At 36.8% G+C, this 25,186-nt stretch overlaps 1 protein-coding gene across 4 annotated transcripts in view; it reads left to right on the top strand.

Moving 5' to 3' along the window:
* FER (FER tyrosine kinase) overlaps positions 1-25,186 on the top strand; it is a 437,513-nt gene that overhangs the window by 405,522 nt on the left and 6,805 nt on the right. For all 4 annotated transcript variants that reach the window (XM_040447039.1, XM_040447033.1, XM_040447048.1 and 1 more), the window contains one exon: positions 8,616-8,770. In XM_040447039.1, coding sequence (XP_040302973.1) covers positions 8,616-8,770 — 155 coding nt within the window. The remainder of the gene's footprint in view (positions 1-8,615; positions 8,771-25,186) is intronic.

Below are 25,186 nucleotides of genomic sequence, written 5' to 3'. Positions count from 1 at the left end.
TTTGTTTGTTTGCTTGTTTTTAAGGGAGGGAGTTTGAAGAGTCACTTCTTAAAGGTAACCAATTTGGGCTCTTCTGTTATTTCAAATTCAAAAGTTGTAGCCATTGGGCATGGATTAAGTGGTACATGATTTGATTACATCAAATATCTGCTTCATTTACTATTTCCCCCCACACTACCATTTTTGGCTTTATGCTATGTTTTAGTCAGATATATAAGAAAACCCTAGGGCCTTAAAGAGGGCCTAAATGTTGCTAGTTATTTGTGGCTCAGTACTGGCCAGAACCAGTGGGCATAGTTTCTGTACAAAAGAAAAACAAAACACAAATATTTCTCTAACTCCTTTCCTATGTGAAGGATAAATCCTCACTTTGTGTAATCATAGCTACGAGCAGCAAATGATGTCTAGGGTAACGCATCAAGACAAGAACCCTGGCTCGGCCTCCTGGCTGTTCCTAGTTTACCACAGTATTTGCTCTAAACGACAACATCTCCACAGAGCAAGATGCCCACTGTTGTGCTTTCCAGATAGCAAAGAAAATTTACTCCTCTTTATTTCCTGCTGGAGTTGGATTTCCTATAACTGCTCTCTGTTCTCATATTATCCTTAATTAGCCTATCTCATATTATGTATGACTTTGTAAGACACCTCTGGTACACAACCAGAAGTTTGACTTTGCATCTTCAAGGAAGATTACTCGGCAGACATAAGTAGAACATTTCCATAACCTTTTGGCAGTCAGCAGTTTTTGCTGTTCTGTTCCTCTGCATGTGGTGAGATATAGCTATCTCTGATACCTCCTGTGAACAACAACACCAGCCTATTATGAGATTTCTCATCTCTGAGTTCCTATAGAATTTGCAGTCTGTAACACACAGGCTCATATAAGCTTGTTCTCTAGCAGTTTCATGCATGAAGAGGCAGGGATAACCAGTGTGTTTCCCAGACTCTGACTCAGGGCAATAGCAAGCTTAATAAAGAAAAGTATGGAGAAGAAGGGAGAAAGGTATATGTCTGCCTTACCTTCCAAATTAGATCATCAGTGTCTCAGTCCAGAGATCATATCTGCTTTTCCTATCTTCTTTAAGACTTATGAGAACATTAGGCAAGCATTGAGTGTGCAGTACGTGTTGATTGCCTGAAGGCCTAAGGTTTTAATTCACAGATTATGCCAAAAAGGCAGTATTTCCAGTCACTTGAACTTCACGCAACCCCAAAAAGGTAGAGTTTTCTGTAAATGTTACTGAAATGTTATTTACATTGATTGAAGGTATCTCTAAATTGGTTTTAGATTCATCCCTCACAGAACTGTAATCCTCATTTCAGAGGACAAACCTCTAAGCCAGTGGTATACTGAAGATAGTTATGACAATGGAAGTATATGCACTTGTAAAGTGTAGGCATTATTCTGAGGAAAGCATGAACACAGAAATTCTGTAAATGACTAAGATGCTGCGGTGAATAAAAGGTCATTCTAACCAAGACTAATGGCATTTTACCCCAAGCCTCAGTGGCCCACTAGGATTCAGAGATGTGCACTGATGCCATTGTAATTCTTTCAAAAATGAGCCAACCATACATTTATGGATGTATTTCTTGACCTTCTGTTCCAATGAGCTATCATATCTTTGTGCATTTACTGAACAGTATTAAGATTTAAAATCAATTTAGGTTAAGCCCTTCTACTCTGTACTTTTTAAAATTTATTTTGAGAGAGAAAGTATGAGTAGGGGAGGGGCAGGCAGAGAGAGAGAGAGAGAGAGAGTCCCAAGCAGACTCTGCACTGTCAAAGCAGAGGCCGACGTGGGGTTCGAACCCACGAATCGCGAGATCATGCCCTGAGCTGAAGTTGGATGTTTAATGGAGTAAGCCACCCAGGCATCCCCAACTCTGTACTTTTTAAAAATTATTTTGATTATTCTAGGACCTTTTATTTACATATTCATTTTAAAAGCAGCTTGTTTAATTTTACAAAGACATCTGCTAGAACAATGGTTCACAGTGCATTCAATTTACAGATTTGCAGAAAATGGCCATCCTAACAATATTGAGTCTTCTCAATGAGCACAGTATGACTATCTTTCCATTGGTTTATTCACTGTTTTTTCTCCGTCAAGTTTTGTAGTTTTAAGTATAAGGGACTTGGTTGTCTTTTGCTACACTTATTTGTAGATATTTTAGTGGCGTTACTATAAATGGAATTTATTTTCCAATTATTTGCTGCTAGCGTACAAGAATTTTGTATATTAACCTTTTATCTTGCAACCTTGCTAAATTCACTTATTCTAATTCTTGGTATGTAAATTCCCTAAGATTTTTTTTTTAAATTTGTATTTAAATTCCAGTTAGTTCACATACAGTTTAATGTTAGTCTCAGGCACACAATACAGATTCAACACTTCCATACAGCACAGTGCTCATCACAAGTGCACTCCTTAATCCCCATCACCTATTTCCATCCCACCCACCCCACATACCTCCCCTCTGGTAACCATCAGTTTGTTCTCTGTAGTTAAGAGTCTGTTTCTTGGTTTGCCTCACTCTCTTTTTTCCCCCCCTTTGTTCATCTGTTTTGCTTCTTAAATTCCACATATGAGTGAAATCATATGGTATTTGTCTTTCTCTGACTTAACTTCACTTAGCATAATACTCCTTAGCTCCATCCACATTGTTGCAAATGGCAAGATTTCATTTTTTATAGCTGAGTAATATTCCATTATATAATAATATACATTACGTGCGTGTGTGTGTGTGTATGCGCCACATATTCTTTATTCATTCATCAGTCAGTGGACACTTGAACTGTTTCCGTAATTTAACTATTACAGATAATGCTACTTTAAATGTTGGGGTACATGTATCCTTTTGAATTAGTATTTTTTATCCATTTGGGTAAATACCTAATAGTGTAATTACTGGATCTTAGGGTAGTTCTATTTTTAACTTTTTGAGGAACCTCTGTGCTATTTTCCACAGTGGCTGCATCAGTTTGCATCCCCACCAACAGTACAAGAGGGTTCCCCTTTCTCCACATCCTCACCTGCACCTGTTTCGTGTATTGTTGATTTTAACCATTCTGACAGGTGTGAGGTGATAGTTCATTGTAGTTTTGATTCATATTTCCCTGATGATGAGTGATACTGAACATCTTTGATGTCTTCTTTGGAGAAATGTCTGTTCATGTTTTCTATTTTTAATTAGATTATTAGTTTTGGGGGTATTGAGTTTTATACATTTTGGATACTAACTCTTCTTTAGATAGGTCATTTGCAAATATCTTCTCCCATTCTGTAGGTTGCCTTTTAATCTTGCTGATTGTTTCCTTCACTGTGTAGAAGTTTTATTTTGATGAAGTCCCAATCATTTAGTTTTGCTTTTGTTTCCCTTGCCTCAGGAGACATATCTACAAAGAAGTTGCTACAGCCAATGTCAAAGAGGTTACTGCCCATGTTTTCCTCTAGCCTGAGATTTTCTATAGAAAAAAAATTATGTTTGTGAATAGTGCCAATAGGGCTAGTTTTACTTGTGTGTGATATTTGTGGCTTTGTTTTTTTAGTTTTTTTTTTTGCTTCCATGCCTTATTTCAAAGCCTAGGACCTCAAGAATAGAGGTCCGTTTGAATAGAAGTGGTGAAAGCAGGCATTTTTGCCTTGATCTCAAGGAGGAGCAATTTCGTCTTTCACCATTAAGTATTATATGGTGGTTGAATATTTTGTAGATGCTCTTTGTCAGGTTGAGGAAGCTCTTTAGTCTTTCCAGTTTGCTGAACATTTTATCATTAGCAAATACTGAATGCTGTCAAATGCTTCTTCTGTATCAATTGGAATGATCATGGGGTTTTCTTCCCTATATTCTGTCAATCTAGTGAATTATGTTAATTGTCATATGTTAAACCAACCTTGCCTTATTGGATAAGCCCTGCTTGGTCATGACATGTTATCTTTTTTATATATATTACTGGATTTGATTTGGCATTACTTTGTTTCTGGCATCATGAGAGTATTTTTCTGTAATTTTTTTGATAGTATCTTTTCCAGGTTTTGTATTATAGTTCTACTGGTCTCATAAAATCATTTAGAGAATACTCTCTATTTTTTTTGAAAAGGTTTCCATAATTTTGTTATTTCTTCCCTGAATGTACAATAGAACTTACTAATCAACCCATCTGAGTTGGATTTGCTTTCTGGGAATATCTTTGGATACCAAATTTATATTTGTAAATATAGAACTGTTATTATCTATATCTTATTCTGTCTATAGAATCAGTAGTAATAACCACTTTTTAGTCTAGATACTGATATTTTGAATATTTGATTTTTTGACTATTATAATGTTTGAATATTTTTTTACCATTCTGTTTAATTTGATCTCTTGATGTTTTAGCTTTATCTCTTTACACCTTTTTTGGAGTTACTCTATAGATTACAACGCATACATCTAACCTTCCACAGACTACTTAGAGCTAATATTGTATCACTTCATGTAAAATGTAGAAAATTTGCAACCGTATGGGTCCTTTTGCTAACATCCAACCTTTATCTGGTAGTTGTCCTATGTGTAACATTTACATACATTGAAAACCTGGTCAAATAATGCTACAATATTCATTTCCAATATTCAGTCACATTTTAAAGAATTTAAAAGGGAAAAAAATCTATATTTGCCTACAAATTTACCATTCCTGTTGTGTTTCCTTCCATCCTGATATTTCAGATTTCTTGCATTTCCCTGTAGCCTGAAACACTGCTTGTAGTGTTTCTGGTAGAGTAGATCTGCTGTTAATGAGTTCTCTCTGCTTTCTTTCATATGACAATGTCTTTATTCTGCCTTCATTTCTGTAGGGTATTTTTGCTAGCTATGGAATTCTGGGTTGACAAAGACATCTGCTAGAATTTTGATTGGGTGTACATTAAATCTATAGATCAATTGGGAAGAATTGCCATCTTAAGAAATGAAAGATGTTATTTCACTGCCTTTTGCCCCCATAATTTTTTTTTAGAAATATGTGATTATTTGAATCATTTTCTGTAGCAAATGTGTCATATTCTCTATCAGCTTTTAAGAGGGTTTCTTTTCCTTGGATTTTAGCAGCTTGATTAGGGTATGTGTATATGTTTTTGTTTTTGTTTTTTTTCCTTTGATTTTTATCCTGTTTGGAGCTCACAGAGATTCTTGAACATGCAAATGTAATTCTTTTAACTAAATAGGGGAATTCTTTAGTCACCATTTCTTTAAACTGATTTTCTGCCTCAGTCTCTTTGTTCCTGTACTACTGGGACTCCAATAACATGTATTTCAGTCTTTTGATATTGTAGAGGTCCCTGATTCTCTTTTCATTTTTTCTATTTTCCTCTCTTTGTGTCCTTCAGCTGGGGTATTTTGCACTGGTTTATCTCCAAGTTTACTGACTCTTTCTCTGTTATCACCAGTATCCTTTTGATCCTATGTAGGGATTTTTCATTTCAGATATTTATTTTTAAGTTTCTATATTTCTATAGTTTTTACAGTTTTTATTGTCTACTGAGATTGTCTGCTTTTCTATTAATTTCAAATGTGTTTTCATTTGTTTTATGGAGTATAGTTATAATAGTTGCTTTATATCTGGTTACTATCATGTTGGCATTTGTTGATTGCTTTTCCCTTTAGAATTGATCACATTTTTCTTCTTTTCTGTATGTTTAGCAATTTTGAATTGTGCCCTAGATACTGTGAATGTTACATTGTGTGGGCTCAAAATCCCTGTTATAATTCTGCAGGAGATTGTTGATTTTTTTTTGTTTTGGCAGGCAATCAACTCAGGGTCAGATTGCAAATTCTGTCTCTTAATGATTCAAATCACAATTACTGCCTCAAAGCCTGTGTTTTGGTTTGCCCTGTGTGACACATTTACGAATGACTTTGAGACATGGGCAGTGGTTTAAATGAGTTTAGTTCTCTAAATGGGCTCAGGTCTGCCCATCAAATGTGCTGCTTAGGGCTCAGCCTGAGACTTGTGTGGGTTCAAACATGGAACCAGGTAATCCTCTTCTCTTGGTTGTTTGACCTCTATGATTTTCCCTACACTTCCAAGGACCTCTTTTCCTAGTTCCTCAGGGCACAAATATGTGCTTTCTATTACTTTTCAGACACTGATGTTGCCTACCTTGTAATACTGTGTGACTGGAGTCCACATCAGGAGAAAGCTACAAGAGAAATGAGGGGAAGCCTACAAAACAACAAACCAAATGATGGCGTGCTCTAGGGCTTAGTCCCTGAACACCTCATTTCCTCTCTACACTCAGTCTCTAGGTGAAAGCATTCTCTAATTCCAGTAGGGACCCAGACCCCTTATCTCCTGATGCTTTCCCAACGTCAGTATGCTTCCTTTTTGTATTAGCAGGAGGGAGAAATATAATGAGAATTCGTCCTTTTAAAGACATTTCTTAGATATTTTGGACATCTCTTCTGCTTGCATCTCATTGTCCAGAACTTAGATAATGGCCACATCTCATTGCAGGAGAAGTTGGAAAATACACGAGTTTTTAGATGGATGACAATAGATTCAGCTAAAATTGGGATTCTTTTACTAAAAAAGAGGAGGAAATGGACAGTAGGAGGCAACTGGCTGGCTCCACCAAACTTTGTGAATCTAGTCCTCAGCCCTCCCACTAACCTTCCCCATTTCAGTACATGTCAGTTCCATCTTTCCAGGTGCTCAGGCCAAAATATCTTGAAGTCATCATGGTTCTTTTTTTCTCCTATTCTACACCCAATCTACTAGCAAATCCTGTTGATTGTACTCTTCAAATATATCTCAAATCTGACTGACTCCATCTTAGTGCAGGCTATTGTTGCTTCTCCTAGACTTCTGAAATAGTCTCCTTTCTGGTTCTGCCAGTCCATTCTCCCCACAATAGGATATAGCCCTTCAAAATGTAAGTCAGATCACATCATTCCTATGTACAGAACTCTCTGGTTACCTCCTAGCTTATTGTGAATAAAATCCGAGGAACTTAACTATGAAAAAGCTAAACATCATCTGGTCCTGGCTAACCCCCTGATTAAATTTACCAGTGTCTCCCTGTAACTCATTCCACACCAGCTATACTGACTTCCTTAGTGTTCCTTGAATATACCAAGCCTGTACCAATTTCAAGGTCTTTGTATCTATCGCATCTTGAATGCTTTTCTAGATATCCCCATGGCTTCCTTCTTCTTTCACGTCTTTGATCAAATATCACATTATCAGAGACCTTCCTAACAGCCTGTCTAAAATAGGATTCCCTCTGGGGCGCCTGGGTGGCTCATTCGGTTGAGCATCCAACTTCAGCTCAGGTCATGATATCGCGGTTCATGAGTTCAGGCCCCGCATTGGGCTCTGTGCTGACAGCTCAAAGCCTGGAGCCTGCTTCCGATTTTGTGTCTCCCTCTCTCTCTGCCCCTCCCCCACATGCGCTCTGTCTCTCTCTGCCTCTCAAAAATAAAGAAAACTAATTTAAAAAATTAAAATAGGATTCACTCTAGTAAATCTCTCCCTTTATAAAACTTTTTTTCTTAATACTCAGCACCATTTGACATATTATCTGATTTTCTTTGTGTGTATATGTACATATTTGGACATACATATACCTTTTCTACATATATACATATATAAAAATGTATAAACATTTAGGTACATATAGGGATTTGATTACTGAAGGGCTTCTCACTAGAATTAGAGACTTCATCTGTTATGCTCACTGCTGTCTTCTTTAGCAGTTAAGAGTGGTCAAGACAGACTTCTATGAGAAGAGGGCAGTTGAGCTAAGAATGAATGAAGAGGAGTCAGCTATGCTACAACCTAAAAGGAAAACATTCCACACGAAGGGAACAGCTATCTGCAAGGCCCTGTGGTGGAAATAAGTTTGTCATGTTTCAGGGACTTGTCCTGCATTTAAGGACAAAAAGAAGCCCAGTATGGGTAGAATTTAGAAATTATGTAGAATGGAACAAGATGCGGTGGAAGAGACAGAGCCAGATCGTGCAGAGTTTTGGCTGTCCCCAATGCAGTCAGAAGAGAAAGAGTCCCCAGCCTGTCTTGGCACCTCAGCCATTCTCTACATTTTGGGAAGCTCTAAGGCTACAACAACCAAAGGCTATCTAATGACATACAGCTATTTAAATTTAATTCACTGAAAGTAAATTTAAAAATTCAGTTTCTCGATCACACAAGTTTCATTCCAAGCGTTCAATAGTCGCACATGGCTAATGACTACCTATCGGGCAGCACAGCACAGATAGAGAATATTTCATCATCACAGAAAGTTATGTAAAACAGTCCAATGAGAAATAATGCCAAGTTTGCTTAGCCTCTCCTGTGATTTTTCTCTTAACCCTAGAATCCGTGTTTTTCTATTTAATGGAAATATATGCAGTGCCTAGCAAATTAGCATGGGGCCTGTTCCCTATGCAAATATTCTCACTGGTGATTTTTTCCTATGACAGAAAAGATGAGAAGGACTGGTAAATCACAAGCATTCTTAACCTCATTATAAATACATTGCAAATGTAAAAAATGCAAAGTGTGGAAGTCATAAATGTGAAAGCAGCTTTCAATTTGTTTTAATAGGTATTTTCCATGTCTTATTGTAACCTAGGGATCTTGCTGCAAGAAACTGCCTGGTAGGTGAAAATAACGTTCTGAAAATCAGTGACTTTGGAATGTCTCGTCAAGAGGATGGTGGAGTGTATTCATCTTCTGGCTTAAAGCAGATTCCCATTAAATGGACAGCACCAGAAGCTCTTAATTATGGTAAGAATAGACTGTTTTTCTTTTTGGTGGTAAAAATGTATTCCATCAGCACAAAACATTCACAAGCAAAGTTGGAGGAGTAAAGCAGAGCCCAAGTTAGAATGATTTGAAAATCAACACAACAATATTTAAGTGTTCATATTTTGTACTTACACATGGGCAGAAACCTAATTCATTGACCTTATTGATCAAATTTCTATATGTAAGATTGCTAGATTTAAGCTTTTTTTTTTTTAACATTTATTCATTTTTTGGGAGACAGAGAGCACAAGTAGGGGAGGGGCAGAGAGAGGGGGAAACACAGAATCCGAAGCAGGCTCTAGGCTCCCAGCTGTGAGCACGGAGCCCGATGAGGGGCTTGAACTCATGAGATATGAGATCATGACCTGAGCCAAAGTCAGATGCTTAACCAACTGAGCCACCCAGGCGCCCCTCAGATTGCTAGATTTAAAAGATGGATGTACTTGTAAGCACTTTTAAATATGACTATATATCTGAGGGTTTTTTAATCTAAGAAAAAATGATTTTTATGTTCACTGTATAATTTAACTGTTAAAGTGTTGTTGTGGCTCTGGACCACTGCTTTCAGATGTCTTGTAATTGGTCCAATAACCTCATCTAATAATAGGTTTTAAAATTTGTTAAGTCTATAGTTTCTCACTCTGAAAACTGCCTTGGTTTCTTTGCATTTTAGTCTCTGGAACTTGTATAAATGTTGGAGGGAGAGAGAGGAGTTACATTTTAAAACAGCAGGGATTTTTTTGTATGTCATTATAATGGAAAAAATTCATGTTGTGTTAACTGTGGTTGGGATAAACTGGGCTGTAACAAGATGGGTAACAGTTCAGAATTAAAAGGAGAGAGATTGTGCTTTAAGTGAAATTATAAATTACATTTTCATTAAGGGAAGCAGCATGTGAGCCATGGGTTGGTGAATGGGTATGTTTTGAATTGAAATATCATAAAATGACTCTTTATTGATTTAAAATGAAAATTTACTTCATCATGAAAAATGAGGCATTTATAAATGCCTTAATTTAATGCCTAAGTTAAAAAAAAAAGCTTTTAAGTGAGCTAAAATTTTATATTATATAAAATTAACCATTTTAAAGTGAATAATTTAGTGGTATTTAGTACTGTTTAGAATGTTACACAACCACTACTTCCTTCTAATTCCAACATTTTCATCACTTTAAAGTAATACCCTTTGCCTATTTACTCCCCATTCCTCCTTTCCCTGCAGCCACTGGCTACCACATGTCTACTTTTTTATTGCTATGGATTTACCCATACTGCATATTTCGTGTAAATGGAATCATACTATACGTGACCTTTTGTGTGTGGCTTCTTTTACTTTCATGTTTTTGAGGTTCATCGATGTTGTAGCATGTGTAATTAACTTCTTTCTTTTTTATGGCTGAATAATATTCCATTGTATATATTGATAATTTGTTTTCCATTCATATGTTGATTCATATTTGAGCACTTTTCACCTTTGGATACTGTGAATAGTGCTGCTATGAACATTTGTGTATGAGGATTTGAGTACCTGCTATTAGTTGTTCTGGATATACACTAAGAGTCATACGGTAACTCTAGGATTGGTTTGGATGTTAGATGGGGCTGCTTCAGACACTATGATCTGTTTTGTGTTTTGGATACTCATGATACTACGCAGTATATGTTGTATGTGGTTGTCATTATGAGCAATTGACTAAGTTGTTCTAGTTCCCAATAATGAACTAGAAACTTAACTTCAAAACTTAACACTAGGATGCTAATCCTCACTCTAATTTGTCTTCCCAAGTGCTAGCAAGATAAATTTTTATATGATCACAGACTAATTCCACCATTCCACAGAATATAGAGAAAATGGCAGCCCTGCTATTTTCCACAGTGATATTACTCTAAGATTATATTCCTATGAATAACAATCACGGGATAAAAGATTTTAACTTGTTACTTATGCAGAGGTTTTCTTTAAAGGACAAAACATGGTTAACCCTTTTTCATCGATTCTTACAGCATCCCTACAAAGGGGCTGGAACTGGACTTGGGAGACCCTGAAATTTAGCTCTCTAAAATTTGTTTTAACCCTGTTGGCCAGATCTTCTTCACTGCCTTTGAAAGTCCTCTTTCTGTTAAGCAATTAGGCCAAGTAAAATTCTGCCTTTCAATCAAAATGTATTTTAGTTGAATTTCAAGGTGACTGAAGTATTTACAATCAAAATTCTATTTTCAAATAGCTCTTAGAACCTGACCTACAGCATTGGAAATAATAAAAGAGGTGTGAAGATCTTTGGTTGGCAATGAGGGAGATTTTTTTGGCAGTCTTTAATATCAACTTAATACAATGCAGAACAATTTACATGACAATGGAGGAGAGATTTTTAACAGTAGATGAGAAAGAAGTCTGGAATACTTATTACCCAACCCAGTAAGGGAGTCCTTCAGAGTTTAACAAGAGGGAAAATATAAGAATCTATTGAAAAACTTCTTATGTTTCTTTCGTGTTTTATGCAAATACTGGTTTATGATTGGTAGTAAAAACTTGCCTCCTTTCCAAGGGTCTTATTTCCCACTGATTATTTTTCTTCACTCTTGCCTCAGAGTAGCTGAAATACTGCACAAGTCTTTCATGACGTGTGGGAGCAAGGTTGATGGTAAAATCTTTCAGTCTAAGGAACCTCTCAGAAATTTTGCTTTGCAGCCATAGAGTTAAACGTACTTTCACCATTATTTTGTCATTAGTGTTGCTGTCATTTAATTTTTTTAAAAAATGACAAATATCCTTGTTTTTTCTAAATCGAGCAATAGTAAAGGGCTTACAGTGACACGGATGCCCCTCTCCCACCCATCTCTAGCCACACAACACATAATTGCATATATATATCCCCCCACCCTTATTAAACACAGAGTGGTAGCATATTCAGTAGCCTTTTCAGCACATGTTGCTACCTTCCTTAATATAGCTGTTACCAAAAGTACTTTGAAAAGGGCAAATAGTGTATGCCTCTTCAACTAAGAAATAATCAAAAAAAGAAAATTGCAAAAGACACTTTTTCATTTGTCACTGAAGAATGTGGGGCTGCTGCATCCTCTAATTGAATTAGCATGACATAAATAAGTACTCTGAAATGAGAGGGAGGCAAGGTTTACAGTGAAAAGAGTCCTGGATCAACCACGACACAACTACGTCATTAGTTGCACGACCTTAGCAAGTCATCTACCTCTCTGCACCTATGATTTCTAATTTGCAAGATGAGAAGATAGTAAGGGTATTTGTGAGGTTCAAATGAGATGGAAAAGTAGCAAAATCCTGTACAATTGCAAGTTATTCTTAGCCCATTAAAGTTACCCAGCGAGGTTCTGGTTCAAGATGACAATGCAGGAAGATCCCCAGGTCATACCGCCTCTCACAGATAAACCAAGTCTACAGCTACATATGGAACAATTTTCTCAAAAAAAAAAAAAAAAGAAAAAAACAACAACAAACAAAAACCTAGAAACCACGCAACTGCCATATATTGGACAAACAAGGGGGAAAAAATGGATCACAGCAGGTAAGACAGGCTGAGACACAATCTCACCATAAACCTCATCCCCAGCACAGAGAACCATAAACGGGAGGGAACTAAAAACTTAAAGCTTCTCCCTGAGGAGTGAATTATTTAAGCCCCCACACATCAGACTCGCCAGCATTTAAGACCTGCACCTGAGAGATGAGCTTGCAAAACATCTACCTTTGAAAACCAAAGAGGCTACAGGGAAAGTATAAACAATTCTTAAAAGGGCCCCATGCTTGGAATCACCTGCTTAGGGCCCAGAGCAGAAGCAGCCAATGGACAGGTCATGTGAAAGAAGCTCATTTGCTAGCCTTAAAGCATCAGCCTGAGGGATTATCTTATTTAACACACATCTAGGGGTCGGCTGGGGATACTTTCTAGGAATGGAGGCCGGCAAGCGCCATCTTCACATTCTCCCTCTGCCGCACCCCCAGGGCACCAGTATCTCTCAGAGGGGAGCTTTTACACATGTCCAGTACCCTGGTTTATGTAGCTGTTGCACAGGAAACACCCCAGGATCATCAGGGTCTGGAGGTCAGGGGGCTTGCATTCCTATATCCCATGTGACTGTAACAATTGGAGACCATTCTTGGCAGACTACCACCCTGGTGCCCTGACAGACAGCAACATGCCCACAGTCTTTACTTGCTTTTCCCACAAGCTTTGGCCTGAGAACAGGCTTCATGTATGTCACCTGATTACAGGCCTGTGGAGGTTCTGTTGAGAAACAAAGTCCAGCGCACACCATCTCTTCACTCTCCCTCTACCTTGCTTGCTGGACTCTCCCAGAAAGGATCTTATACCCTTGTCTGGTGCTCAGGTTTTAGCAGATGATGCCTAAGAACATCTTTATATCACCTGGATTCTGGTGGTCAGCACGACTTAGTTTCACAGATCCCACAGGACCGTAACCAATGGAGAAAAAGTTCTTAAACAGCTAGTACCTGTAGAGCACAGTAAGAGGCAACAGGCCCAAGAGCTCTTTGTTTCTGTGTGAGAGCTACAGCCAGAGGGGCAGGCTTCTAAGTGAACATACCTCCAAGACCTGACTATAATTCTTTCCAGAGACCTTATAGGGTAAGCACAATCCTCACACTCTGCCACTGTTGTGTTCCAGAGCACCAATATCTCTCAGAAGAAAGCTCTTACACACACCTGGTGCCCCAGTTTTGGGAGCTGCCATCCAGAGAATGCCCCTTGATCTGGCTCTGGTGACCAAGGGGGACTTGCATTCCTGAGTCCCACAGGACTGTATTGAGAGAGAAAGTTCTTGGCAAGCCATCATTCCTCAAGGGAGCGCACCAACAGCTGACTATGTAAGAAGGCAGGAGCTTCAGACTGAGAGACAGCCTTCAGGTTTGGCACAATCTAGAGGCTCAGGTAACATAGGCTGTGGACCATCTTTGCACTCTCCCTCTGCCTCGCTCCACCGCACTGGTATCTCCCAGAAGGGAGCATATGAACTGATCTGGAGCCCCAATTTTTGCAACTGCTGCCCAGGAGATAACTCCAGATCACCTGGATCTGGTGGCCAGTGGGACTTACATGTGTAGTCCCATTGGACTGTGGGACCTTAGCCAGTAGCTTCGGCTCTGGCTGCAAATCAAACTCAGTGTTGGTGCTGAGATTCTTTTGGACCCTGATAGGTCTAGGAACACCCTCAACTACTGTGAGCTATTAAAAACAAAATAGATCACAAAGATCTGAAGACAACAAAGAGCTAGGGCAACGTTGACTGATGGCATTCATGTATCACATGAGGCCACTTCCTCAAGACTGGGAGAGGTGGCTGTTTCATCAAGTGCATAAAACCCAACACAGAGAGTCAAGCAAAATGAAGAAACGTTGAAATATGTTCCAAATGAAAGAACAAAAGAAAACCTCAGGAAAAAAAATTTAGCCAAACAGAGATAAATGATTTGCCTGATAAAGACTTCAAAGTAATGATCACAAAGATGCTTACCAAACTCAGTAGAAGAACAGATGAACATAGTGAGAAACTTCAATGAAGAGAGAAAAAATCTAAGAAAGTACCAAACAGAAGTCACAAAGCTAAAAAATGCAATCATTGAGCTAAAAAAAAAAAAAAAAAAAAAAAAAAAAATGGAGGGGGTTTCCAGCAGACTAGATGAAAAGATCAGTTAACTTAAAGATAGAGCAGTGGAACTCACCCAATAAGAGCAGCAAAAACAATTTTAGAAAGTGAAGATAACTCAAGGTACTTATAGGACACCATCAAGCAGACTAGTGTTTGCATTATAGAATCCCCAGAGGAAGAAGAGGGAGTGTAAGGGATAGAAAACTTATTTGAAGAAACATTGATTAAAAAGTTCCCTAATTTAGGGATGCCTGGTGGTGCAGTTGGTTAAACAACTGACTTTGGCTCAGGTCATACATGATCTCACGGTTTGTGGGTTCTAGCCCCACATCAGGCTCTGTGATGACAGCTCAGAACCTGGAGCCTGCTTAGGATTCTGTGTCTCCCTCTCTCTCTGTCCTTCCCCTGCCCATGCTCCATCTGTCTCTCAAAAATAACATTAAAAAAAACACTTCCCTAATTTAGAGAAGAAAACAGATATCCAAGATCTAGGACGCACACTGAGTTCCAAATAGAGTAAACCCAAAGAGACCCATGACAAGACACACTATAATTTAAATGTTAAAGGTTAAAGAGAAGGAAAGAATCTTAAAATCAGCAAGAGAAAAGCAAATTGTTACATACAAGGTAGCCCCTATAAGATTATCAGCAAATTTTCTAGCAGAAACTTTTCAGGCCAGAAGAGAGTAGTACAATATGTTCGGAGTGCTGAAACTAAAACCTTGCCAACCAAGAATGCTGTACCTGGCAAAGTTACCATTCAGAATTGAAGGAGACACAAAGAGTTCTCCAGACAGGCAAAAGCTAAGGAGTTCATCACCACTAAACCAGCCTCTTAACCAAGTTAAAATAACTTCTCTAAACTGAAAAGAGAGGGTGCTTATTAGTAACAAGAAAACACATAAAAGTACAAATCTCACTGATAAAGGTAAATATATAGTAAAGGTAATAGATTCATCATTTACAAAGCCAGCTTTGTTAAAAGACAAAGGTAGCAAAAATAACAATAACCACAAAATAAAAAGATGTCAACCGTGACATCAAAAACAAAATGTTGTAGGGGAGAGTATTTTTTGGAGCTTTAAAATCCATTCTACCTTGGTATCAACTTAAAATAGACTGTTATAAATATAGGTTGTTTTATATAACCCTCATGGTAACCACAAAGCAAAAATCTTTTTTTTTTAGAAAACAAAAAAAATCTTTTCTTTTTAGAAAAGAAATTCAAGCATACCACTAAAGAAAGTCATCAAACCACAAAGGAAAACAACAGAAAAATAAAGGAACAGAAGAATTACAAATAGAAAGCAATTAACACACTGACAATAAGTACATATGTATCAACAATTACCTTGAGTGTAAATAGACTAAATTCTCCAACCAAAGGACTGAATGCCTACAAAGAAAAACAGAAACAAGGCTTATCTGTATGCTGCCTACAAGAAACTCACTGCAGATATAAAGACATACACAGACTCAAAGCGAACAGACAGGAAAAGATATTTCATGCAAATGGAAATCAAAAGAAAGCTAAGGTAGTTATGTTTATATCACACCAAATAGACTTTTAAGACTGTAATCAAGGACAAAGAAGGGTATCACATAATGATAAAGCAGCCAATGCAACAAGAGTATATAACATTTGTAAATATTTATATAGCCAGTATAGGCTCACCTAAACACATAAGGCAAATATTAACACAATAAAGGGAGAAATAGACAGGAATAATATAGATGACTTCAGTACACCACTTACATCAATGGAGAGATCATCCAGACTGAAAATTCAATAAGGAAATATGGGCTTTAAATGACACACTGGACCAGATGGACTACATAGACATATATAGAACATTTCATCCAAAAGCAACAGAATACACATCCTTCTCAAGTGCACATGGAACATTTTTCAGGACAGATCATATAGTAGGCTACAAAACAAGTCTTAATAAATTTTCAAAGATAGAAATCACATCGAGCATCTTTTCTGACCATGGTGGTATGAAATTTCACAATTTCTGGGACATTAAACAACGTGCTACTGAAAAACCAATGGGTTAGAGAAGAACTCAAAAAGAGCAATCAAAAAACACCTTGAGACAAATCAAAACAGAAATACAGCATACCAAAACTTATGAGATGCTGTAAAAGCAATTCTAAGAGGGAAGTTCTTGGGAAAAAGAAAAAGAAAAATCTCTTAACATTATACATCAAGTAACTAGAAAAAGAAGAATAAACAAAACCCAAGGTTAGTAGCAGGAAGGAAATAGCAAAGATCAGAGCAGAAATAAATGAAATAGAGACAAAAAAGAAAATAAAGAACAGTGAAACTAAGCTTGTTCTCTGAAAAAAAATAAACAAAATTGAGAAACTTCAGCTCTACTGACCAAGAAAAAAGAGGACTCAAAACCAGAAATGAAAGAGAAGTTACAGCTGATATCACAGAAGTGCCAAGGATCATAAAAGACTACTATGAACAACAATATGCCAACAACACATGGAAAAAGAAATAGATAAATTGCTAAAAATATACAATACACCAAGACTGAATTATGAAGAAATAGAAAATGTGAACAAACCAATTACTGATTCAGTTTTCTTACTAGTAAAGAAAAACCAACAAACAAAAGTCCAGGGCCACGTGATTTCACTGATGGATTCTACCAAACATTTAGAAGGATTCGTATTAATTCTTTAAAACTCCTCCAGGGGTGCCTGGATGGCTCAGTCAGTAAAGTATGCAACTCTTAATCTCAGGGTCATGAGTTCAAGCCCCACAATGGGTGTGAAGCCTACTTAAAATAAAAAAGTAATAATAAAATAAAATAATAAAACTTCCAAAAAATAGAAGAGGAATAAACGCTTCCAAAGTCATTTTACAAAGCATTATTCTGATATCAAAACCAGACAAAGACACCACAATAAAAGAACATTACAGGCCAATATCCCATTTGAACATAGCTGAAAAATTCCTCAACAAAAGTTTGGCAAACGAAATTCAAGAATACACTAAGAGGTTATATACCATATTCAAGTGGGATTTATTCCAGGGATGCAAGAATGTTTTAACATCCACAAGTCAATCAATGGGATATGCCCTATTAACAAAATGAAGGGTAAAAATTATCTCAATAGATGCAGAAAAAGCATTTGACAAAATTCAACATCCATTTATGATAAAATCTCAACAAATTTGGGGTATAGAAAGAACATATCTGAACATAATATAGGCCCTATATGACACAAACCTACAGCTAACATCATATTCAACAATGAAAAGGTGAAAGCTTTTCTAATATCAGAAGCAAGACAAGGATTCCCACTCTTACCACTTTTTTTCAACATAATAGTGTAAGTCATAGCTAGAGCAATTAGATAAGAATAAAATAAGGAGAGCCTGGGTGGCTCATTCAGTTAAGCATCTAACTCTTGGTTTTGGCTCAGATCATGGCCTCATGGTTTTTAAGTTTGAGCCCCATGTTGGGCCCTGTGCTGATGGTGTAGAGCCTGCTTGGGAATCTCTCTCTCTAGTTTTCTTCTCCTCCCCCACTTACTCTCTCTCTTTTTCTCTCAAAATAAATGTAAAAAAATAAAAATTAAAAGCATCCCAAGTGGAAAAGAAGTAAAATTATCACTATTTGCAGATGACATTATTATATACAGAAACCCTAAACACTCTACCAATAACTATAAGAACTAATTAATGAATTCAGTAAAGTTGCAGGATACAATATACAAAAATATCTTGCATTTCTATACATAAAAATGAACTATTAGAGAAATTAAGAAAACAATCTCATTTACAGTTGTATCAAAAGGACTAAAATATGAATAAATTTAACATAGGAAGTGAAAAACTTGTATACAAATGCCGTAAGGTATTAATGACAAAAATTCAAGACTATGCAAATAAATGCAGATATTCCATGCTCCTGGATTATGAGAATTAATGTTGTTAAATGTCTCTACTACCCAAAACAATCTACAGATTTAATGCATTTTTGACAGAAATAGAACCCACAATTCTAAAACTTGTCTGGAACTACACAAGACCATGAATAGCCAAGACAATCTTGAGAAAGAACAAAGTTTTGGAGATAGTGCACTCCCTGATGTCAAACTGTACTAAAGCTGTAGTAATCAAAATAGTATGATACTGGCATTAAAAATTGATACATAAACCAATGAAGCAGAGGGCCCAGAAATAAACCCATGCGTATATGGTTAATCAGTTTAAAACAGAGAAGCCAAAAGTATACAATAGGAAAGGGACAGTCTTTTCAAAAAATGGTGCTGGGGAAACTGCACAGTCACATGCAAAACAATGAAATGGGACCACTGTCTTATACCATACACAAAAATTAACTTAAAATGAATTCAAGACCTGAACATAAGATGCAAAACCACAGAATTCCTAGAAGGACATATAGGCAGTAATTTCCTTGACTTGGTCTTGGAACTAAGTTTTTATATTTCACACCAAATGCAAATACAGAAAAAGCAAAATAAAGTAATGGGACTACATCAGACTAACCATTTCTTCACAGCAAAGGAAAGCATCAACAAAAGGAAAAGGCAACCTACTAAATGGAGAAAACATTTGCACATCATTTATCTGGTGAGAGGTTAATGATATCCAAAATATATAAAAGAATTCATAAAACTCAGTATTAAAAAAATAATTCGATTAAGAAATAGATCTGAATAGACGGTTTTCCAAAGAAGACATGTAGTATAGCCAATGAGTATGTGAAAAGAGGCTCAACATCACTCATCATCAGGAAAATACAACTCAAAACTGCAATGACATACATGCCCCAGATACCCTAGGATAATGAAAAATAAAGGCTGTGGTTTAAAAGAGCAACTACAATATAAAAGATCCAGCTCTATTACTCTACCAAAGGGCACAGGAGCTGCTGGAGCTCTGTCCAGATCAGAGGGGCTGGCAAGTGCCATAGTTTGCATTCCCCTGCTCCTTGATAGGCAGCCTACCTCACTGAACCCTGAACCCCTAGCCTATACCAGCCCAAACCCTCCTAACAAGGTAGCCCCAGTATAACATAAGGGAACCCCTGATTAGTGCTCATTCTATCTCTAGCTGTCTTCACCAAGGTGACCCAGGTGCAATGCATCCTGAAGCATACCAGGCCCACACCACTTTGGCTCCAGATGACTTACTAGGGCACTTCTGGTACAGAGTGCCCTGGGACCCCCAGACCACACCTTGCCCTGGCTTTAGCCACCCCACCAGGATGCCCCCTGCATAGAACAACCCAAGACATCCAGGCCATGCCTCCCTCAGTTTTAGCCACCCTACCAAGGTACCCTCTGCCTGCACTGAGCACCCCAGCCTTGTACCCACTCTAGCCTCAGCTCTTCTGCCAGGGTGATCTCTATGTGCAGAGCCCAGGACTACCCTAGCCCACCACTTCAGCTGTCCAGAGCACCCTCTGTGCAGAGAGTCTGGGGACCCCCAGCTCACATCAGCCTATGCTCCAGCCAGTCAGAGTCACCAGGCACACACAGTCTACACAGGGAATGACCATACACAAGACCATTTTCTCAAATTTAGGAGACATAGCTATTTTGCCTCACTCATATAAATAAACACAGGAAGATAAGCAAAATGAGGAGACAGGAAGATAACCCAAATGAAAGAACAAAACAAACCCTCAGAAAAAGAACTAAATGGGGAACCTGGGTGGCTCAGTCATTTGAGCGTCTGACTTTGATCTCACAGTTCATGAGTTTGAGCCCCACATTGGGCTCTCTGCTGTCAGCTCAGAGCCCACTTCAGATCTTCTATTCCCCTCCTCTCGTCCCCTCCCCTACTTGTACTTTCTCTTAAAAAAAAAATAATAATCAACATTTAAAAAAAGGAAAAGAATAAGAACTAAATGAAATGGAGACAACCAATCTACTTGACAAAGAGTTCAAATGGTGCTCACCAGACTAGAGAAGAGTGAATGAGCTTTGTGAGAACTTCAGTAAGAGATAGAAAATGTAAAACAGAACCAATCAGAGTCAAAGAATACAATAACCAAAATGAAAAATACACTAAAGGGAATCAGCATTGGTTTAGAAGATGAAGAAGAACAGATCATCAATATGGAAAGCGCCCAAGCTGAAAAGCAAAAAGTAAAAAGAATTTTTAAAATGAGGATAGGTTAAGGGATTGTAACCCTGATTTTAACATCAAGTGAACAAACACTCACATTATAGGGGTTCCAGAAGGAGAAGAGAAAGGGACAGAAAATCTATTTCAAGAAATAACAGCTGAAAACTTACCTAACTTGGGGAAGGAAACAGACATCCAGGTTCAGGAAGCAAGAGACCTCCAAACAAGATAAACCCAAGGAGATCCACACCATGACACATATAATTAAAATTTCAAAGATTAAATATAAAGAATTTTTAAAGCAGCAAAAGAAAAACAACATGTAATATATAAAGCTATTGGCTTATTTTTCAACAGAAATTTTGCAGGCCTGAAGAGAATTGCATGATATTTAAAGTGCTAAAAGGAAAAACCTACCATCAAGAATACTCTACATGGCAAAGTTATCATTCAGAATTCAAGGATAAACAGAGTTTTTCAGACAAAATTTAGAGGAGTTCATCATCACTAAACTGGTCTTACAAAAAAATGTTAAAGGGACTTCTTTAAGAGGAAGAGAAAAGGCCATAATTAGAAGAAAATTGTGATAGGAAAGGACAATACTTATGTAAGACAAAATAGACTTTAAAACAAAGACTATAACAAGAGACAAAGAAGGACAATATATAATAATAAGGGGATCAAGCCAACAAGAGGATATAACAGTTGTAAATATCTGCACACCCAACATTGAGGCACCTAAATACATAAAGCAAATATTACAGACATAAAGGGAGAAATTGACAGTAATACAATAACAGTAGGAGACTTTGACACCCTATTTACATCAATGGATAGATCATCTAGGCGTAAAATCAATAAGGAAACAATGTATTTGAATAACACAGTAGGCCAAAGTACTTAACAGATGTATACAAAACATTCCATCCAAAAAGAATAAATACACATTCTTTTCAAGTACACCTGGAACATTCTCCAGAAAAGATCACATTAGGCCACAAAACAAGTCTCAATAAATTTAAGAAGACTGATACCATATCATGTATCTTTTGTGATCACAACAGTATGAAACTAGAAATCAATTACAGGAAAAAACCTGGAAAAGCACAAACATGTGGAGCCTGAACAACATGCTACTAAACAAGCCATGATTCAATGAAAAAAATCAATGAGGAAGTAAAAAAACACATGGAGACAATAAGGGGATGCCTGGGTGGCTCAGTTAAGGTTATGACCTCATGGTTTGAGAGTTTGAGCCCCACATTGGGCTCTCCGCTCTCAGTGCAGAGCCTGCTTCGGATCCTCTGTGTGTGTCTGTCTCTCTCTGCCCCTCCCCTGTTCTCATTCTCTCTCTTTCAAAAAATAAACATTTAAAAAAAAAACATGTAGACAATGAAAATGAAAACAATGAGACACAGCAAAAGCAGTTCTAAGTGAGAAATTTATAGTGACGTAGGTCTTCCTTAAGAAACAAAAAAAAATCTCAAACAATCTGCCTTTACCTAAAGTAACTCGAAAAAGAAGAATATGCAAAGCCCAGAGTTAGTAGAAGGAAGGAAATAAAGATCAGAGTAGAAATAAATGAAATAGAGACTTTAAAAAGCAATAGAAACAAAAAATCAATGAAACCAAGATCTGCTTCTATGAAAAGATCAACAAAATTGCCAAATCTTTAGCCAGACTCATCAAGAAAAAAAAGTCCCCAAATAAATAAAATCAGAAATGAAAGAGAAGGAACAACCAAGATGACAGAAATACAAAGGATTATAAGAGAATACTACAAAAAATTATACGCCAACAAATTGGACAACCTAGAAGAAATGGATAAATTCCTAAAAGCAGATCATCTTCTAAAACTGAATCAGGAACAAATAAAAAATCTGAACAGACCAATTGCTAGTACCAAATTGAATTGGTAATCAAAAAACTCCCAACAAACAAAAGTCCAGAACTAGATGGATTCACAGGTGAATTCTACCAAACATTTAAGTAAAAATCAATACCTGTATTTCTCAAACTACTCCAAGAAACAGAAAAGAAATTCTATAAGGCCAGCATTACCTTCATACCAAAACCAGACCAAGACACTACAAAAATAGAAAACTACTGGCCTGATAAAGATTCAGAAACCCTCAACAAAACATTAGCAAACCATAGTCAGCATTACATTAAAAGATCATTCACTACAATCAAGTAGGATTTACTCGAGGGGTGCAGGGATGGTTCAATATTCACAAATCAATCAATGTGATACACCACAGTAACAAATGATAAGACTCATGATCATCTCAGTAGATGCAAAGAATGCCTTTTACCAAATTCAGCTCCATTCATGATGATGATGAAAAAAAAAAAAAAAAAACCTTTTAACAATGTGGGTGTAGAAGGACCATAACACAATAAAGGCCATATATGAAAACACAGCTAATATCATACTCAATGATAAAAAACTGAGAGCTTTTCCTCTAAAATACGTAACAAGACAAAGATGTCCATTGTCACCACTTTTATTCAACATAGTACTGCAATCCTAGCCATAGTCATCAGACAAGAAAAAAGAAAGGGCATCCAAGTTGGTAACAAAGAAGTAAAACTGTCACTGTCACTATTTACATATGACATGATACTATACATAGAAAACCCAAAAGACTCCACCAAAAAACTATTAGAATAAATAAATTTAATAAAGTTGCAGGATACAAATTGACATACAGAAATCTGTTGCATTTTTATACACTAACAACAAAGTAACATAAAGAGAAATTAAGAAAACAATTCCACTTAAAATTGCATTAAAATAATAAAATACCTAGAACGAAAGTTAATCAAGGAAGTGAAAGATCTATATTCTGAAACTATAAAACATTGATGGAAGAAATTGAAGATAACAAAAGTAAATGGAAAGACATACCATGCTCGTGGATTAGAAGAAATAATATTGTTAAATGTCCATACTACCCAAAGCAATATACAGATTCAGTGCAATCCCTATCAAAATAACAATAGTATTTTTCACAGAAGTAGAACCAATAATCCTAAAATTTGTTTGGAACCTCAAAAGACCATGAACAGCCAAAGCAATATTGAGAAAGAAGCACAAAGCTAGAAGTATCTCAAACCCAGATTCCCAGATGTACTACAAAGCTGCAGTAATCAAAATATTATAGTACTGGCACAAAAATAGACACATAGATCAATGGAACAGAAAAGAATCCAGAAATAAACCTATGTTTATGTGGTCAATTAATCTATAACAAAGGAGACAATGAGGAAAAGACCATCTTCTTAATCAGTGGGGCCAGGAAAACTAGTTAGCTGCAGCCAAAAGAATGAACTAGACCACTTTTTTACACCATACAGAAAAATAAACTCAAAATAAAGACCTAAATGTGAGATATGAAACCATAAAACGCTTAGAAGAAAACATAGGCTGTAATATTTTTTATATCAGCCTTAGCAACATAGATAGATAGATAGATAGATAGATAGATAGCTAGATAGATAGATAGATAGATATCTCCTCAGGCAAAGGAAACAAAAGCAAAAGGGACCTATTGGAACTACACCAAAATAAAAAGCTTCCTTACAGCAAAGCAAACCATCAACAAAATAAAAAAGCAGCCCACTGAATGGGAGAAGATATTAGCAAATGAGATATCTGATAAGGGATTAATATCTAAAGTACATATAGAACTTATGCAACTCAATACACACACACACACACACACACACACACACACACACACACAATCTGATTAAATGATAGGCAGAGGACCTGAACATTTTCTCCAAAGAAGACCTACAAATGGCCAACAGACACATGAAAAGATGTTCAATATCACTAATAAAGGAAATGTAAATCAAAACCACAATGATATATCACCTTATACCTGTAAGAATGGCTAGAATCAGAAAGAAATAACAAGTATTGGCAAGAAGGTAGAGAAAAAAGAACCCTTTGCACTGTTGGTAGGAATGAATATAAATTAGTACAGCCACTGTAGTAGACAGTTTAAATGTTCCTCAAATAATTTTAAAAAATATATGATCCATTAATCCCACTACTGTTTATCACAAGAAAAAGCAAAATGCTCATTAGAAAAGATATATGCATTAGAAAATATATGTGTTTATTGCAGCATTTTTTACAATGGCCAATGTATACAGCAACCTAAGTGAGGGCGCCTGGGTGGCTCATTGGTTGAGCGTCCGACTTAAGATCAGGTCATGATCTCACAGTCCATGGGTTTGAGCCCCACGTCAGCTCTGTGCTGACAGCTTGGAGCCTGGAGCCTGCTTCAGATTCTGTGTCTCCCTCTCTCTGTGTCTTTCTGCTTGTCCCCTGTCACACTCTGTCTCTCTTGCTCTCAAAAATAAATATTTTTTTTAAATGTTAAAAGAAGCATTTGATAGATGAATGGATAAAGAAGATGTGGAAGAGATGGATGTATATGTGTGTGTGCATATATATATATATATATGCTTGCCACTTTTGACAACATAGATGGATCTAGAGTATTTTATGATAAGTAAAATAAGTCAGAGAAAGACAAATACCATATGATTTTACTTATTTGTTTAATCAAGAAAGAAAGAAAGAAAGAAAGAAAGAAAGAAAGAAAGAAAGAAAG

This window comes from Herpailurus yagouaroundi, unplaced genomic scaffold, assembly GCF_014898765.1.
Source record: "Herpailurus yagouaroundi ecotype Mexico unplaced genomic scaffold, PumYag 29, whole genome shotgun sequence".
Classification (NCBI taxonomy): domain Eukaryota; kingdom Metazoa; phylum Chordata; class Mammalia; order Carnivora; family Felidae; genus Herpailurus; species Herpailurus yagouaroundi.
This window is presented reverse-complemented; position numbering and strand designations above follow the sequence as displayed.